The sequence below is a fragment of the Thamnophis sirtalis genome, unplaced genomic scaffold, assembly GCF_051295495.1.
Source record: "Thamnophis sirtalis isolate CommonGarterSnake01/CBP01778 unplaced genomic scaffold, rThaSir2_p1.2 scaffold_5, whole genome shotgun sequence".
In the NCBI taxonomy this organism is placed as follows: domain Eukaryota; kingdom Metazoa; phylum Chordata; class Lepidosauria; order Squamata; family Natricidae; genus Thamnophis; species Thamnophis sirtalis.
Window position 1 is genome coordinate 69,054,508 of NW_028261385.1, and position 18,382 is coordinate 69,072,889.

Sequence of the window (18,382 nt, forward strand, 5' to 3'; positions counted from 1 at the left end):
TCACGACACTCTTCCTCCATACACCTATATTATTAAGCTTCTCCCACTCCTCTCCTCTTCTCTTTACTCATACTTTTGTCTACAATAGAAAAATAGTTTAATCCTTAGCTATTCATCAGCAAAATTTGAGGAGCAATTGTGATGATTCAGCCTCCCCAAACTATACTCCATATATTGGGTCTACATGTACATCATTCATAGTCACCTCTTACAGTGCTAATGATAAGAGAGGTAATCTGTTATGCTTGGAAAACAGAGTCATGAAAAGAGAAAAATAAATTGGAAACCACTTAGTTGTTTAAGATGGACAGCAGTAAATATTTGTAATTAAATAAATAACTACAAATTTGACATACAAAGAAATATTAGTATGTTGAAATTATACAATTTTTTTGTTAGATAAATAAATAAATATATTATTCTATGATTTAACAGAAAATTGAACTCGTTTAGTTGCAGAATAGATACATATGCTAAATAAATATATATAATCAGTGTTTTTCAAAATATTGCTAGAAAATACCTTGTAAGAAGTCTGTGGCAAGCCACTTTTATCTCTTGCCTTCATAGTGTCTTTAACTTTATATATTCCATTGTATTAAAGATGATTCCATGGCGTTGCAAGCTATTAATGCTAAAAAAGGCATACCTAAAAGTAAACCCCATTGACCACAATGTGTCTTATCTCTAAACAGAAACTTCACTGCAAAACGTGTAGACTTATTTGAAATATGAATTTGTTTCCTCCCCCTTTTTATTCTTAGAAGTCTCAAAATCTACTCAGCTCTATCAGTCAGTATGGGCCAAGGCAAAATTTGGAAACAAAGAAAGGAGGTCTTCAAGGAAAAAGCGAAAAACTCTCCAAGTTCCAGTAGGTATTAATAGAATTACAGTGACATCTTGTTAAGAGTTTTTGTGTGTGTGTGTGCATAAATGTATGCACACATATACATACACACACATGCACACACATTGTACACACACACAGCATGTGTGTGCATGTGTATGTATGCATATGTGTACATATGTACATTTATATGCACACACAATAAACACAGAGATGTATACTGTATAATGTATAGTCTGTGTGCATGTATATGTGTGTGTATACACACACATACACAAAACACATGCACAAACACACACACAAAACATTTATATATATGTACATACACATATACATACATACTCGGTTTGTGTGTCTCTGTGTGGGTATGTATGTTTAAGAGTTTAAGAGTTTATTAACATTTATAGGCCGCCCTTTTCCCTGAGGGGACTCAGGGCGGCTCACATAAAATCAGGAAAGGGGAATACAAACAATGACGTAGACACACATAAAGTAAAAATAATGAGCAACATTCATTCATCATTCGGGAGGGGCGGCTATCTTTGTCCCCAGGCCTGACGGGCTAGCCAGGTCTTAAGGGCTATGCGGAAGGCCTGGACGGTGGTGAGAGTACGAATCTCCACGGGGAACTCGTTCCAAAGGGTCGGAGCTACTACTGAAAAGGCCCTCCTCCTTGTAGTTGCCAGCTGGCACTGGCTGGCAGATGGAATTCGGAGGAGGCCCAATCTATGGGTTTGATTAAACTTCTGGTGATATATATTGTTACAGAGAGTGCATTACTTAAACAAAGGATAAACATCCATCAAAAATAGAAGCTACTCATTTGAATAGAGGATGATTATTTGTAAACTACAATGCATAGTTAACATGTTTTCAAAGAAAAGCTGTTCATCTCGTCTGAAGATTATTTCAGAGCAGCAGGTTTTGGAGTAGTTAATCCACAGAGATAACTTTTTTGTTCTGTGAATCATATTCCGAATTTTCAAATGTTTGATGAAATGAGTCATCTGGAATTGTAGGATACAATCCACAGGAAAAAGACATGCTTTATAGAGTACTATTTGCTTAATCACTGGATTTCATCCCAGTGAATAAGATGAATAGGTGAATAGAATCCCCCAAAGTATTGTGACTTTTAATCCTACATTTGATGACATTTTTCCCATTCCAACTGATTGGTATATAACAAAATCGCTTCTTCCCCGCTGTCATCTACTTGTATTGCATAATGAATTCAATGCATGGAGCATGCAAATACTTTTATTTAAATATCTTGATTTAACTTTGGATAAAAATGGGGGCTATCTATATTTTTGTACCTTGTTTCTACTCTATTTGATTCATGCAATATTTTCCTGTTAACTCTCTAATCTCTGTATGTATGGGGCTAACAGATGCTTTTGGAACAACAGGGAACATATGTAAGGTTATTATTTGGGGATTATAGCTCTGCCTTTAACACCATTCTACCCAACAGGTTGTTTTTTAAAATGTCCAATTTGGGTATAAATCAGAGGATTTGTTTATGGATAAAGGATTTTCTGTCAGATAGGCCACAGACAGTAAGAATGGGATCTCACCAATCTTCTACTCTGATACTAAGCACAGGAGCCCATCAGGGTTATGTGCTAAGCCCCTTCCTTTATTTTTGTACACACATGACTGTGCCCCATTATATAACACCAACACAATTATTAAATTTGTGGAATACACGACATGGTGGGGCTCATTAATAGGAATAATAAGTCTGCTTATAGAAAGGAAGTACACGGGATAACATTGTGGTGTAAAGAAAATACTCTTACACTTAACACCACAAAAACCTAAAGAACTTATAACTAACTTCAAGAGGAAGAGAGATGTACATTTACCATTGTACATAAATGGTGAGGAGGTGGAGAGAATTGGTAATTTTAAATTTATGGGCATTTATATCTCAGAGGACCTCTCATGGACTATGAATGCTAACATGCTTGTGAAGAAGGCACAGAAGAGGCTGTACTTCCTGAGAATGCTAAGGAAGATAAATCTATCTCAGCATCTACTTCTGTCCTACTATTGCAGCACCATTGACACCCGGCATTCTTGCATGGTATGGGAGTAGCTTTGCAGAGGACAAAAAAACTCTACAGAGAATCATTAAAACTGCCAAGAATATCATTGGGCTCCAGCTATCAGCCCTGGACGACATCTTCGCATCTCACTGTTTGAGGAAGTTGCCCGACCTTCTCAGAGACTTCTCCCATCCTGCTTACAATCTTTTTGGACTGTTGCCCTCTGGCAGACAGAACAATTAAAACTAGGACCACACGTCTTCTGAATAGTTTTTTATCCAGAGCTACAATTGCACTCAACAATGAACTAAAGAACCACCATCAGTGAGCTGTTGAACAGCATTACTTGGTCTGTTGTGTGGATGCTTGGGTGGTTTAGGGGTAGGGAATTTTTGGTGTGTGTGTGTGTGTGTGTGTGTGTGTGTGTGTGTTGGGCCTGGTCTCTGGGTGTTATGTGAATTTTGTTGTATGGGTATACTGTGTATATACGTACAATGGCAATAAAGTATTTTTCTTCTTCTTTTGAAGGCCTGAAAGTATAACAGCTGTCCAGGTGACATTAAAATGGATATTTTTCTGGATCTTTGGCTAATTTTTATTTTCTCTTTTCTCTTGGCAGTTGATTACAGTAGATAGTTGCCCTCAGAGCATCCAAGTGAATTTCGAACCGCTTCACAGTAAACCTGCCGAAGACGAAGAGGAACGCAGGGCCAAATGGCTGACTGTGTCACACTTCAAACAACTAAGTATGTCACATTAAGCTCATGAAGATTACACACGGGACTAAAAGAAAACTATGCATAGTGTTGAAAATAACCCCTTCAAGAGAACAAGTTATAAAGACAGGCTAAGAAATTTCTTGGGAAGAATTGCAATATTATGAATTTGAAGAATAACAAATATATTAATCTAATTTCACAAGTTGTAGAAAGTTGTAGTTCTACCACTGGGGTGTCAAACTTGATTTCATTGAGGGCCACATCAGGATTGTGTTTGACCTCTGGCAGCTGGGGTAGGTGTGACCAGGGTGGGCATGGGCAGCCCAACATCACTCATGTCGGGGGCGCCTGTGGTGGCCCAAGCACTCTGCCTGCAAAAACAGACTCCCAAGCTCCATTTTTTGGCTGCCAGGGCCTCCTGCAACACTCTGCCAGTGAAAATGGAGCTCAGGAGGGCCTCATGCAGCCCTCCCAAACTCCAGTTTTGCTGGCAGAGGCACCACGAGCCAGTCTTTTGCTGTTTCCAGGGCGACCTCATGGGCCAGATCTAAGTACCCTAAAGGCCGAATCTGCCCCCTGGGCCTTGAATTTGACATCCCGGATCTACCATGATGGACAGAATGAATATATTTTCAAATCATATGTAACAAATTAAAGATGTACAACTTACAGCAAATCTTGGCTCCCTGTGGAACGTATGATTGTTCTACAGAGGTTTACTATTGAATGTTGGATTGATCATATTAGTTTCCATTTGTGGTCCAGTAAGAAGAAATTGCATGGAAGCAGCAAAATTTTCATGAGTTCCGAAGAACAGGGTTAGTTAACTTTATTTTGCTACAAGTTTCACTCCTCCTCCTCTTCTTTCTGAGGGTTGCAGCAGCCAAGCACTGATACAACTAGAAAGCTGGTATTTTTAGCCTGTCTTTATTTGTGGAATTTTTTAAATGTAAAATTTATGCCTTAAATATTGCAGGGAGTTAACAGATGCAAATTACCACTATTCTATTCCAGAAACATTTTAAATATTTAGCGCGTTTCATGCCCATGCCCAAAATTCTTTTATTTTCACCTACCTTATCCAGATCACATTAATAACAGGGGAACTTCGACTTATAATCACAATTGAGCCCAAAATTTCTGTTACTAAGCGAAACAGTTGTTAAGTGAGCTTTGCCTCATTTTACGATCTTTCTTGCCACAGTTGTTAAGTAAATCACTCCTCCAGATGTTAAGTTAATAACATGGCTGTTAAGTGAATCTGATTACCTTTGCTAGAAGGTCACAAAAGGGGATCACATGACCCCCAAGACACTGCAACTGTCATAAATATGAACCAGTTGTCAAGTGTCTGAATTTTGATCTCATGACCACGGAGATGCTGCAGTGGTTGTAAGTGTGAAAACCAGTCATAAGTCACTTTTTCCAGTGCCACTATAACTTCAGCAGTCACTAAATGAATTGTTGTAAGTTGAGGACTACCTGCATTTTATTATATAAATCCTTTATCATCAAACCTGATTATGCAGATTTCCTTTCCCATACCATTCAGTCCCTCGACTGATAACAATATCCTAGTGACAGTCAAACAAAGGGTGAAAAAAAAGCTTGCCTGACTTGTCTAAAAAGAATCCAGCATGACACAGCCCTGTGTTGACATTGCATAACCCTTATGAAAGTCCTATTTCTCAAAGGTAGAAGATAAGAACCATCTTGCTTTAAATTGATTTATTGATATACATACCTTCACTTTTCGGGGAACAAGATACTTGCAACGACTTTGAACATACAGCTCTTATATTTGTTTACTTGGCTAGGTTTAGATCATATCAGTTGTATGCATCAGGAAATGAAAAATCAAGAACTGGTGAGGCAGACAGTGCAAATCTGTGACTACTTGAGACAATCGCAAGAGGTAAGAGTTGCAAAGTAGATTTTTATGGTCTGTAATTTATATTAATTGCTGAATCTCTAGTGAGCAAACTAAAGAAGCCTGATACTTTTTTTTATGCAGCAAGTACAGAAGATGCTGGTGAAGAAATACCCCGTTTCCCTGAAAATAAGACATCCACAGATAATAAGCCCAATCGGGCTTTTGAGTAGATGCTAAAAAAGCCCTCCCCAAAAATAAACCTTCCTTGAAACTATTGCAAAACAGCAGCAGCCATGAGGTGACCATGCTCACCACCTCCTGCAGCTTAAAAATAATAAGACCTCCCCAAAAATAAGGCCAAGTACTTATTTCGGAGGTCCAAAAAATAAGACCCTGTCTTATTTTTGGGGAAACACAGTAAGTAATTAATCTGTAATATTTTTAAAGATCAATAATTAAAAAAACCCAACATCAAAACATAAAGTCAAGGATATATGAAGAGAATAACTTTAGAAGCTGATGTTTTAGATGATTGTGACTTATTAAGGAAATAGCATCAATGAGTAAATATAGCTTGGTGGTGTGCAATCAGAGGTGGCATTCATGCAGTTCTGACAGATTCTGGAGAACTGGTAGAAGAATTTTGAGTAGACAAGTAGGCTGCCCCCCCCCCCCCAGCTGCATCTCAGCTGATCTTCTTTTGTTGCCCTGAACAGGAGAACAGAGCTGGAAAGCAGGTTAGTGGGTGAGGCGGGAATGGGGATTTTGCAGTAACCTTCCCCTGCCACACCCACAAAGCCACACCACGCCCACAAAGTCACGCCTACAGAACTGGTAGTAAAACAAAATGAATCCCACCACTGTGTGCAATCCTTCAAAGGGATCTTTTGGAAAGTAGAGAGCTCGTACATAGCATATCTTCTCAATTTGATAAAGCAGCCATCTTTGTTCTCAGGTTTATATCACTATTTTGGAAGCTACTTTCCATGGCTTATCTAGGATACAAGGTATTCCCAGAAATACCTTTTGTAGCCGTTGTGGAAGATGGAAAAAGACATGGCATTACTTTTTTTTAAAGAAAAGTTTCATGCACACTCCAGAACGTTCTGATCAACTCTTTTACACAGTTCTAATAAAATCTGCTGATAAATGAATTTTACAATTGGTACTTTGGAACTTTCCTAATCGGAATCCAGTTTACTTTCTTGATATCACCAAACTTGCTAGGCTATAGTACAGGTAGTCCTCCATTTATGACCACAACGGAGCCCAACATTTCTGTTGCTACATTTGTTAAGTAAGTCTTTCCCCATTTTATGACCTTTCTTGCCTACAGGTGTTAAGTGAATCCTGCAGCTGTTAAGTTGACAACATGGTTGTAAAGTGAATATGGCTTCCCCATTGACTTTGCCTGTCAGACAGTCCCAAAAGGGGATCACATAACCCCAGGGCACTGCAACCGTCATAAATACGAGTCAGTTGCCAAGAGCCTGAATTTTGATCATGGGGATGCTGCAATGGTTGTAAGCATGAAAAATGGTCCTAACTCACTTTTTTCAATGCCATTGTAACTTTGAATGGTCACTAAGCGAACTGTTGTAAGTCGAGGACTACCTGTACTAGATCCAGAAAAATATTTGATGCTGATTGAATAATTTAATCAAACCGAGCTGCTACATGGAAAGCTTCAAGGAAGGATTATGTATGTTTGCTGTCTTAAGTTGCTTATATAGTAATAAAGGTGGGATAGAAATAAAAAAAAATATGGAAAGCAAAGGTTTGTTTTCTGGTCCATTGATTAAATCTACAATAACTAAATATTAATAACAAAGGTTGTCTTGAAAACATTTTGAAATGAAAACTAGAAGCTTAGTTTTAAATATAGTATATATTCTTAGATGCTTGCTGCCTTTCAGTATCCTTAGTGAAGAACTAATAATATTTGTATGTATATATATTTCATGAAGTGGTTGATTTTATTTTAACATGGTCAAAAAATCCAGTTATTATAACTGGTGAGTCACAAACATGGATTAATATTATAAGTGGGCTTAATAAACGGTAGTTAAAAGAAGCTACAATTTTGTGCAAAATGTATGCTTCTACAGAGGAAACAAAGTATATAGATATATGAAAGTTACTAATAATGAACTAAGATATACAGGCAGAATTAAATGCCTATTCATAATAGAAACAATAACCTTTTTTTCAGGATTTAAATAACAGCATTGCTTGGACTAGGAAGAATAGAAAGAATAATCTGAGCAGAAGCTACTCGTAAGTATTGTCTGTTTGATCACAGATGGCATTTTTGATGGTTTTTAACCATATTATTTCTATTACCTAACATGCCTTTGTGATCTTTAATCATTTAGCTGATACCTCTTTGAGATGTCCTATTCTAAAAGCTGTTTAGAAGGATTGTGAGTTATATTAAATGTGTTTATATGTGAATATAAATATGAATTCAATCTGCATGAGATCCTCATTGAAACTAGTGCCAAAAATGCACAGAAATATATCTCTGCATGCACCACTTATGATATATCAAGAAGATAAATGCTGAGTAAAAATTATAGAGTTTACAATTAAGAAGTTTCTCTATCAATTGTCATGAGAGATCAAGAGACACAAGTTAGTGTATAAATGCTCAATGAACCTAGTCTTGATTGTAATGACTATTATATATCCTTTGCAAAATTAAAATGAATGAAAAGCTATGTAGGTTTCTCAATACAATGAATCATTCTGTGTTTGAGTGCATGTTAAGTTAATGATAAAAATCCATTTCCCCTTTTTGTTTCAAAAAGGTTGAGAAGTTTAGATGGAGATGGCAGTAAGTTTTTATTTTATTTTATTTTATTTGTAAATACTGTAGTCAAATGCATGCTTAGAGCAAAGTTAGTTTAGAAGAACCTCTCACTACCAACTCACTTAGACTTTCCTATATGGAAACTTACTATAACCGATTATCCCCCAGATACATTTGTAGAGATTGTTGAGGTGTTTTGTTTAGTCTTACCTTTTAAAAGTCATATAATATATGGAAAATAAAAAGGGATTGAAGAATGAAAAAATTCAGGCATTAGTACTTAGTTATATATATGAAGGCTTCCAGACACATCCAAAGATGCTGAAGACCTGTAATGTATGTTCAGCTATTATATCAACAGTTACTGAAAATTATGGCTAGTTTCAAACTATAATATCAATTTATGAATTGCAAATAATAACTTTCTTCAGTTCAGACTAGTTACACCACTTTTACTTTGACCTTTACCTTTCACTACATTTTAGTTGTATGCGCTAAATTTCTGTATTGATACATCAAAAGATATTCATTGGGACACATCTAGATACCTTCCCCTCAATGGTTTTAACAGGGAAATGTCATAATGTTCCTTTCCAAGATAATCTCTTTATCTGTTCTAATATTGAAATTAATATGGTTACACACATATATTCCTGGCCTGCCCAATCTGGGAAAGCAGAATTATTAATACCACTAATTGCAAAATAGTCGATTTGGAGCTAACAGAATATAGTGCATTTTTAATTAAGTGATTGCTGCAGTAAAGCTTCCACGAAAATAGCAAACTTTTAACACTTGTCTCTACTGCTGTCAGTAACCATTAGATTTATATTAAAATTTACTTATTATAAAAGTTATATTCTATCATTTTCAGTGATTTTATTCATCTACCATCTTTTTTTTTTCCTTTTTCCTTATACTGATTCATGATTTAATTTTGAACTGTATCTGGATAATTTGTCCTGATATGTTATTTTAAACTGCTGGCCTTTGGCCATAAAAAACAAACCTATCTTTATAAAACTTATAATAAATGTTCAAATTCAGGGAAACAGAGTGTTCTTCAACTGAACAGATTTTCAGTTGAATTGAAAGGCATCTTATTCTGGTATACGTTTAACTGTTATTTTAATTTTATTGGTACCTATGTCATTTATCATTGACTTTTTAAAATATTGTTTTAATTGTATATAAATACAATTAAGATAATATTTTAAAAATTGTTTTAACCCTGTTGTATTCTGCCCAAAGACTGCTAGGAATAGGGAAAGATATAGGTCTTATGAAACAAATAAATAATATTATGGTCCCCAGTATAATTATATGCTTTTACTGATAATTTAACAAAAAGTTAAAATTGATTCTCTTTCATTCTAATTACTTTATGGCAATCTTGACTGCACAGTGCTCACAACAGTGTATTTTCCATATTTAACATTAATGTTTTAAAAATATTTCAGATATCTCACTCTCTTTAAAAACCCCTCAAGATTTGCACCATCATTACTCAGGTACGTAGTGAGTATTTAAGTGAGTATGCTGAGTATATTAATTCTTTCCCTCTATCATTTTCTAATTATCTGACTTTGAAGTAGCTCATTATCAAGAGCCGTATATTAAAATAATTCCTAAGAGAGTATCTTGGGGAGATTAAGATAATTTATTATGTTAGCACTGCTTTCTGCATGCCAAGTAGTTGTTGGTAAAATAAATTGGTTACTGGAAAGGATAATAACAGATCTATAATCAAAAGCCATAGAAGTAAAATTTCTTTTATAATATAATTTCTTTTATAAATATAATTAATATTATATTTAGGAAATAGAATAAAGGGAAGTAGAGGAGATTGAGGATCAGCTAATTCAGTTTCCTATGAAATAAATCTGCTTTTAGTATCAATCCCTAGTGAATTCATATACTAAAAATGATTTCACACCGTATTGGAAGCACTGAACACATATGAACCTCCCAAGCTGCTATATATTCAAAGCTGATGAAATTTGTGAAACCCACCAGCAGATGTCCTTGCCGTCACACATTTAAGAACAGATGTACATCACAATCTTTGCAAATATTGTTCAGGGTTAGATTGCTAATGAAGTATTTGTAGCAGGTAACAATTGTATGATAGTTAGAGGTAGTATATTGTTATTGCAATAAATACGAAAGCTATTATATTATAAACACATATCAGCATATACCAAATCTGCTGCGATCAATTTAGTATATATTAAAAATAGCACCAAGCTGAATTTTCATAAAACTGAAAAGAGGTTTAGAGGTTTTTAGAGGTTTTATTTGCATTTGTAGGCCGCCCTTTTCCCTGAGGGGACTCAGGGCGGCTCACAGAAAACCAAGGGAGGGGGGAATACAACATTGAGATTACAACACATAATAAAATAGCAAACAACATGCATACAACATTCGGGCGGGGTAACAGTCCTTATCCCCAGGCCTGACGGGCGAGCCAGTTCTTCAAGGCTATGCGGAAGGCTTGGACAGTGGAGAGAGTACGAATCTCTACGGGGAGCTCGTTCCAAAGGGTCGGGGCCACTGCTGAGAAGGCCCTCCTCCTTGTGGTTGCCAGCCGACACTGGCTGGCCGATGGAATGCGGAGGAGGCCTAATCTATGGGATCTTATAGGTCGTAGGGAGGTAATTGGATGGGGCGCAGGAGTTCATGGCTTCCATGACAGCCATGGGCTTGACCCAGATAATCCGAGGCCCAACTCACTCTGCGGGTCACACGCTCGACCTCGTATTCCTCTCGGAGCAGTGGACTTGTGATCTTGGTCTGAGGGGTAATGAGATCATACCCCTGTCGTGGTCAGACCACTGCCTACTGAGGCTTGACTTCCGAAGACCAAACCCCCACTGTAGGGAGGAGGAACCGACCAAGTGGTTCCGCCCCAGGCGACTTATGGACCCTTTGAGGTTCCAGACGGAGCTTGGGGTTATTCCTGATGCTCTCGCCCACAGTCCGGTAGAGACTCTGGCTGCCGCCTGGCATTCGGCAGCATCGGAGACCCTCGACCGGATTGCGCCACTACGGCCCCTCCGAGGCGGCGGATCCCGGAGGCCTCCTTGGTTCACCGAGGAGCTCCGGGAGAGGAAGCGCCGGAGGAGACGCCTAGAGCACTTGTGGAGGTCCGATAAATCCGAACCGAACCGAGCACTCTTAACAACCTGCACCAAGGATTACATCAGGGCACTTAGGGCAGCAAAGAGATCTTATATTGCCACCTTGGTTGCGTCCGCCGAGTCTCGTCCAGCCGCCCTGTTTAGGATAACCCGCTCCCTCTTAAATAAGAGGGACACGGGGGACCCCTTGCAGGGTAGGGCTGAGGATTATGCCCAGTTCTTGGCGGACAAAGTTGCTCGGTTTCGGTCGGATTTGGACTCCACCTTTGCAGAGCCAGCAGAGGCACGAGAGGATGATTTGGTTGACCATCGCTGGGTTGAGTTTCAGGATGTTACTTCCGGGGACGTGGACAAGGCCATGAGGGCTGTGAGTGCCTCCACCTGCGTACTGGACCCGTGTCCCTCCTGGCTGGTTGCTAACAGCAGGGAGGTGACACGGAGCTGGATCCAAGCGGTTATTACCGCCTCGCTTCGGGAGGGGCACTTCCCCGCCGCACTTAAAACGGCGGTGGTGAGACCCCTCCTGAAGAAACCATCTTTGGATCCAGCCGTACTTAACAACTATCGTCCAGTCTCCAACCTCCCCTTTATTGGGAAGGTTGTTGAGAAGGTGGTGGCCTACCAGCTCCAGCGGTCCTTGGAGGAAGCCGATTACCTGGACCCCTTCCAGTCCGGCTTCAGACCTGGTTACAGCACAGAAACCGCTTTGGTCGCATTGACCGATGATCTCTGGAGAGCCAGGGATGGAGGCCATGCCTCCATCTTGGTTCTCCTCGACCTCTCGGCGGCTTTCGATACCATCGACCATGGTATCCTTCTGCGACGACTGCGGGAGGTGGGGGTGGGAGGCACTGTTTTACAGTGGTTCTCCTCCTACCTCTCGGACAGGTCGCAGTCGGTGTTGGTCAGGGGTCAGAGATCGACCACGAGGCCCCTATCATATGGGGTGCCGCAGGGGTCGGTCCTGTCCCCCGTACTATTTAACATCTACATGAAACCGCTGGGCGAGATCATTCGGAGGCACGGGATAAGATACCACCAATATGCGGACGATACGCAGCTGTATCTGTCCGCCCCGTGCCAACTCAATGAAGCGGTGGACGTGATGAACCGGGGTCTTGAAGCCGTTAGGGACTGGATGCGGGCTAACAAGCTTGTACTCAACCCAGAAAAGACCGAGTGGCTGTTGTGTTTCCCTCCCAAAAATTTGGCTAGTGTTCCATCGATCAGGCTGGGGGGTCAAAATTTACACCCCTCAGACAGGGTTCGCAACTTGGGAGTCCTCCTGGATCCACAGCTGACTTTTGATCACCACCTGTCGGCTGTGACCAGGGGGGCATTTGCCCAGGTTCGCCTGGTGCGCCAGTTGCGACCCTACCTGAATCGGGAGGCTCTCACAACAGTCACTCGCGCCCTCGTGACCTCTAGGCTGGAATACTGCAACGTGCTCTACATGGGGCTGCCCTTGAAGAGCATTCGGCGGCTTCAGCTAGTCCAGAATGCGGCCGCGCGAGTGATCGTGGGTGCACCTCGGTTCGCCCACATAACACCTATCCTCCGCGAGCTGCACTGGCTACCTGTTGGCCTCCGTGTGCACTTCAAGGTGCTTCTTACTACCTATAAAGCCCTTCATGGTAGTGGATCTGCGTACTTGGGAGACCGCCTTCTGCCAATTACCTCCTCCCGACCCATAAGATCCCACAGATTAGGCCTCCTCCGAGTGCCATCTGCCAGCCAGTGTCGGCTGGCAACTACGCGGAGGAGAGCCTTTTCTGTAGCAGCTCCGACCCTCTGGAACGATCTCCCCGTGGGGATTCGTACCCTCACCACCCTTCAGACCTTCCGCACAGCCCTCAAGATCTGGCTATCCCGCCAGGCCTGGGGGTAAAGATCATAGTTTGCCCCCGCCCGAATGTTGAATGAATGTTGTTTGATCTTAACTACACACTGTATTTTTATGTTATTGTATGTCTTCCCCTCCCATAAGTTGTTAGCCGCCCTGAGTCCCCCCAGGGAAAAGGGCGGCCTATAAATAAACACAACTGAACTGAACTGAACTGAATTGGCAGAAGGCGGTCTCTCAAGTATCCAGATCCACTGCCATGTAGGGCTTTATGGGTGATCAATAGCACCTTGAAGCGCATCCGGAGATCGACAGGTAGCCAGCGCAGCTCGCGGAGGATAGGTGTTATGCGGGTGAATCGAGGTGCACCCGCAATCACTCGCGCGGCTGCGTTCTGCACTAGCTGAAGTCGCCGGATGCTCCTCAAGGGCAGCCCCATGTAGAGCACGTTGCAGTATTCCAGCCTAGAGGTCACAAGGGCCCGAGTGACTGTTGTGAGGGCCTCCCGATTCAGGTAGGGTCGCAACTGGCGCACCAGGCGTACCTGGGCGAATGCCCCCCTGGTCACAGCCGCTATATGGTGGTCGAATGACAGCTGTGGGTCCAGGAGGACTCCCAAGTTGCGAACCCTCTCTGAGGGGTGTAAAATTTGACCCCCCAGCCTGAGTGTTGGATTATTGGTCAAATCTTTGGGAGGAAAACACAACAGCCACTCGGTCTTTTCTGGGTTGAGCACAAGCTTGTTAATCCTCATCCAGTCCATAACGGCTTCAAGCCCCCGGCCCATCACGTCAACCGCTTCATTGATTTGGCACGGGGCGGACAGATACAATTGAGTATCGTCCGCATATTGATGGTATCTGATCCCGTGCCTGCGGATGATCTCCCCCAGCGGTTTCATGTAGATGTTGAATAGTAGGGGGGATAAGACCGAACCCTGCGGCACCCCATATTTTAGGGGCCTTGGGGACGATCTCTGCCCTCCCACTAACACCGACTGCGACCTGTCCGAGAGGTAGGAGGAGAACCACCGTAATACGGTGCCTCCCACTCCCACCTCCCGCAGTCGTCGCAGAAGGATACCATGGTCGATGGTATTGAAAGCCGCTGAGAGGTCAAGGAGGACCAGGATGGAGGGATGTCCTTCATCTCTGGCTCTCCAAAGATCATCCATCAATGCGACCAAAGCGGTTTCTGTGCTGTAACCGGGTCTGAAGCCTGACTGGAAGGGGTCTAGGTAGTTTGCTTCCTCCAAGGACCGTTGGAGCTGGAAGGCCACCACCTTCTCAACAACCTTCCCCAGAAAGGGGAGGTTGGAGACCGGGCGATAGTTGTTAAGGGCAGCTGGATCCAAGGATGGTTTCTTCAGGAGGGGTCTCACCACCGCCGCTTTCAGTGCGGCGGGGAAGTTCCCCTCCCGAAGGGAGGCGGTTACAACCGCCTGGATCCAGCCTCGTGTCACCTCACTGCAGTTAGAAACCAGCCATGAGGGACACGGATCCAGAACACAGGTGGAGGAACTTACAGCTCTCATGGCCTTGTCCACATCCCCGGGGGTAACTTCCTGAAACTCAACCCAGAGCTGTTCTACTTGGTCCCCCTGTGCCTCGGCTGGAACTGCAGGTGTGGAGTCCAAGTCCGCCCGAAACCGAGCAATTTTGTCCGCTAAGAATTGGGCATATTCTTCAGCTCTGCCCTGCAAGGGTTCCCCCGTCTCCCTTTTGTTCAATAGGGAGCGGGTTATCCTAAACAGGGCGACTGGGCGGGACTCAGCGGATGCGACCAGGGAGGCTATGTGTGATCTTTTAGCTGCCCTAAGTGCCCTAGTATATTCCCTGGTGCAGGTGGTTACCATTGCTCGGTTCGATGCGGACTTATCGGACCTCCAACGGTGCTCTAGGCATCTCCTCCGGCGCTTCATCTCCCGGAGCTCCTCGGTGAACCAAGGAGGTCTCCGGGATCCGCCGCCTCGGAGGAGCCGCAGTGGCGCAATCCGGTCGAGGGCCTCTGACGCTGCCGAGTGCCACGCAGCAGCCAGAGTCTCCGCCGGACTGTGGGCGAAAGTGTCAGGAATAACCCCAAGCTCTGTCTGGAACCTTACTGGCTCCATAAGACGCCTGGGGCGGAACCACCTGGTCGGTTCCTCCTCCCTACAGTGGGGGTTTGGCCTCCGGAAGTCGAGCCTCAGTAGGCAATGGTCTGACCACGACAGGGGTATGATGTCACTCCCCCTCAGACCAAGATCACACATCCACTGCTCCGAGAGAAATACAAGGTCAAGCATGTGTCCCGCTGAATGGGTTGGGCCTCGGATTACTTGGGTCAAGCCCATGGCTGTCATGGAAGCCATGAACTCCTGCGCCCCATCAGAGTTTTCACCGAGCGACGGCAAATTAAAGTCCCCCAGGACCATCAACCTAGGGAACTCAATTGCCAGCTCGGCTACCGACTCGAGGAGCGAGGGGAGGGCTGCTGCAACGCTGTTGGGAGGCAGGTACGTTAGCAGCAGACCCACTTGACCCTTGAGGTCCAACTTTAACAGCAAAGACTCACACCCGACAATCTCCGGAGCAGGGACCCTACGAGGAACTAACGACTCCCGGATAACGGCGGCCACACCTCCACCCCTTCCCTGGGCTCTCGGCTGATGCAGCACCTGAAATCCTTCTGGGCACAGTTCTACAAGGGGGACTCCTCCCTCTGGGCCCAGCCAGGTCTCAGTAATACATGCCAGGTCTGCCCTCTCGTCTAAAATTAAGTCCCGGACGAGAGGTGTTTTATGTACAACAGACCTGGCATTTAGCGACAACAGCCTGAGACCAGGGTCCTGACTACTTGCGCCATCTGGTCTTGGAGTGGGACTCCTAGGGCCGGAAGAAGGGATCTCTGTAATGTAGCGAACCCTCCTTCCCCGGTAATGGCCTGCCCTAAAGTCCCCGCCGTATCTGCCCCTCCCTGTTACGACCGCAATACCCCGACCCTCTCCCGTATCTCTGGTCCCCTCAACCACCCCCGTGGCCCCCGCAATTCCCGACAGGTCCTCCGAATCACGCACACTCATACACTCCCCCAAACAGTCCCCACGTAAAAAGTTAAAAAACACAAATTTACAACAATATAATCATAAAAAGTGGGACATTCATTCATGTCAAGCATACCTCATGCATAACCCATACAAAGGAGGAAGAAAAAGATGAAAGAAAAGGAAGAAATTATAATTGCGCTAGAAGTTAATTAAAGTAAAGTGCGAATAGTTCTGGGAGAGTCCAAAAAAAGTCTGAGGTGGTTAAGGAAAGGAGAGAGCCTCCTATACACTGTAGGTACCCCCACTCGTCCAGCAATGGTGTTATCCGAAAAAGCAGGTCCAAGGCGGCATCAGGCAACAATGGCCGTGGCAGATGAAAATGCAAATAAAGGAATAGATGATAATACAATCCAAAAAGTCCAATAGCCGCATTCCGAGGGGAGTCCAAGCTCAACCAGCAAAAGGGCCTGTGATGACAATGGTCCAGTGGAAGAAAGAATGCCCCAACAGGGGAGGCCAAGCCGAGGGGAGAGGAGTGGGGTTGCAATCGTAGCAGATGGAAACCGCCTCCCATTCTCTCCCAGTACTATCTCAGGCTAACCGCCTTCTCCCTGGGGCAATAGATAGTCAGAACAAATCCACAGCAACCAAACGCACAGACGAGATAAAGAAGTGGTAAAAGGGGTGAGGGGGAGAATCTCTCAGCCCACAAGAGGAGGGGGGGGGTCAGGGCTCTCTTCAAATCAGCCGGGTCGCAGCGGACTCCAACAGTACTCCCAGCAATAATTACCCAGCGTCTCCAGCCGAAATGGGCCGCAACGGCTTCCAAGCGGCACCCGGGCAGTGTCTGTAAACGCCTCTCCAAATCAGCTGGGCCGCGGTGTCTTCCGGGCACCCTCGAATGGCGTCGGTGTTCTTCGTAGCAGGCAGCCTCGGGGAGTAAAAACTCTCTCCCGTCCGCTGCCAGCACCAGCCCTCCGAGAGTCGTTCGTGTCTTCTCTCCAGCTTCCAGGCGGCACCCGGGCGATATCTTTGAACGTCTTTTTAAAATCAGCTGGGCCGTGGCGTCTTCCGAACACCTCCGAACGGCATCGGCGTTATTCGTGCGAGGCAGCCTGGAGAAGCAATTTTTCTCCGGTCCGCTGCCAGCACCCGATCCCCCGAAAAATCGCCCGTCCCCTGGTCTTTCTCTAGCTCGATCTCCTAAGACAATATCTTCTTTTTTGGCAATTTTTTCTCATATAAACGCCGGAGCGAAGAGCTCGGCAGCCATGTTCCTTCCTTCGCACATGCGCACAAATATCTATTCAAACTTTACACATTATTTTTTAAATTATTTTTATTGAATAATTTTTAACAAAAATAAAAACAATAAAAGAAAATAAGACAATAATAAAAAATAGTGAAAAAATAAAATAAAAATATATATAAATGGCTTCCAATCTCCTTGACAACGGTTATAAATACATTTATATTTTGCCCTCTTTATCCAGAGTTATATCATAATTTCTTTCTTTTCATAAGCAACCTTTTCTAATCTTCAAACTCATAAATCACAAGTTCATTTTTCTCTTTTTTCAACAAAAATTCCATAAGGAGTTTCTAGTCACTGATAAGTGTACTTTTTGATCTGTCACTAATTAAGTGATTTTGCCATCTATGTTAATCATTTTTCCCAACCATTCCTCCATTGTGATGTTTCAGTCTTTCCATGTACAGTATATGCATATAATAATCTTGCAGTATAAGCTAGAATCTTAAACCTAAAAAGAATCTTAACATGGGAGAAATTACAATTGTGTATGTTGAGGAGAATTTTTCTAAGAAACATATATCTTTTGTCAAGGATAATGTTTTTTGTTTCAAACAATACCTTTTCTGATAACTGAACAATGGCAGAAAGGTATACATATCAAAATCTATATGGCAAGAAAAAAGCCAAGTGTTAAATATATTTTCTGGTATATGAGTCCAGAAAAATTGTCTAGAATGTATAAGATAGTTCAAATTTATATTGCAAATGTGGATAAAGTGAAGGATCATTTTATAACTAGTGGAATTTACAAAAA

At 42.9% G+C, this 18,382-nt stretch overlaps 1 protein-coding gene across 1 annotated transcript in view; it reads left to right on the top strand.

Annotated features, from left to right (window-relative positions):
* TRPM6 (transient receptor potential cation channel subfamily M member 6) overlaps nucleotides 1-18,382 on the top strand; it is an 86,863-nt gene that overhangs the window by 54,182 nt on the left and 14,299 nt on the right. The window contains exons 28-33 of the mRNA XM_087715985.1: nucleotides 765-871; nucleotides 3,521-3,647; nucleotides 5,438-5,535; nucleotides 7,706-7,770; nucleotides 8,304-8,329; nucleotides 9,766-9,816. Of these exons, the coding sequence (XP_087572111.1) occupies nucleotides 765-871; nucleotides 3,521-3,647; nucleotides 5,438-5,535; nucleotides 7,706-7,770; nucleotides 8,304-8,329; nucleotides 9,766-9,816 (474 nt within the window). The remainder of the gene's footprint in view (nucleotides 1-764; nucleotides 872-3,520; nucleotides 3,648-5,437; nucleotides 5,536-7,705; nucleotides 7,771-8,303; nucleotides 8,330-9,765; nucleotides 9,817-18,382) is intronic.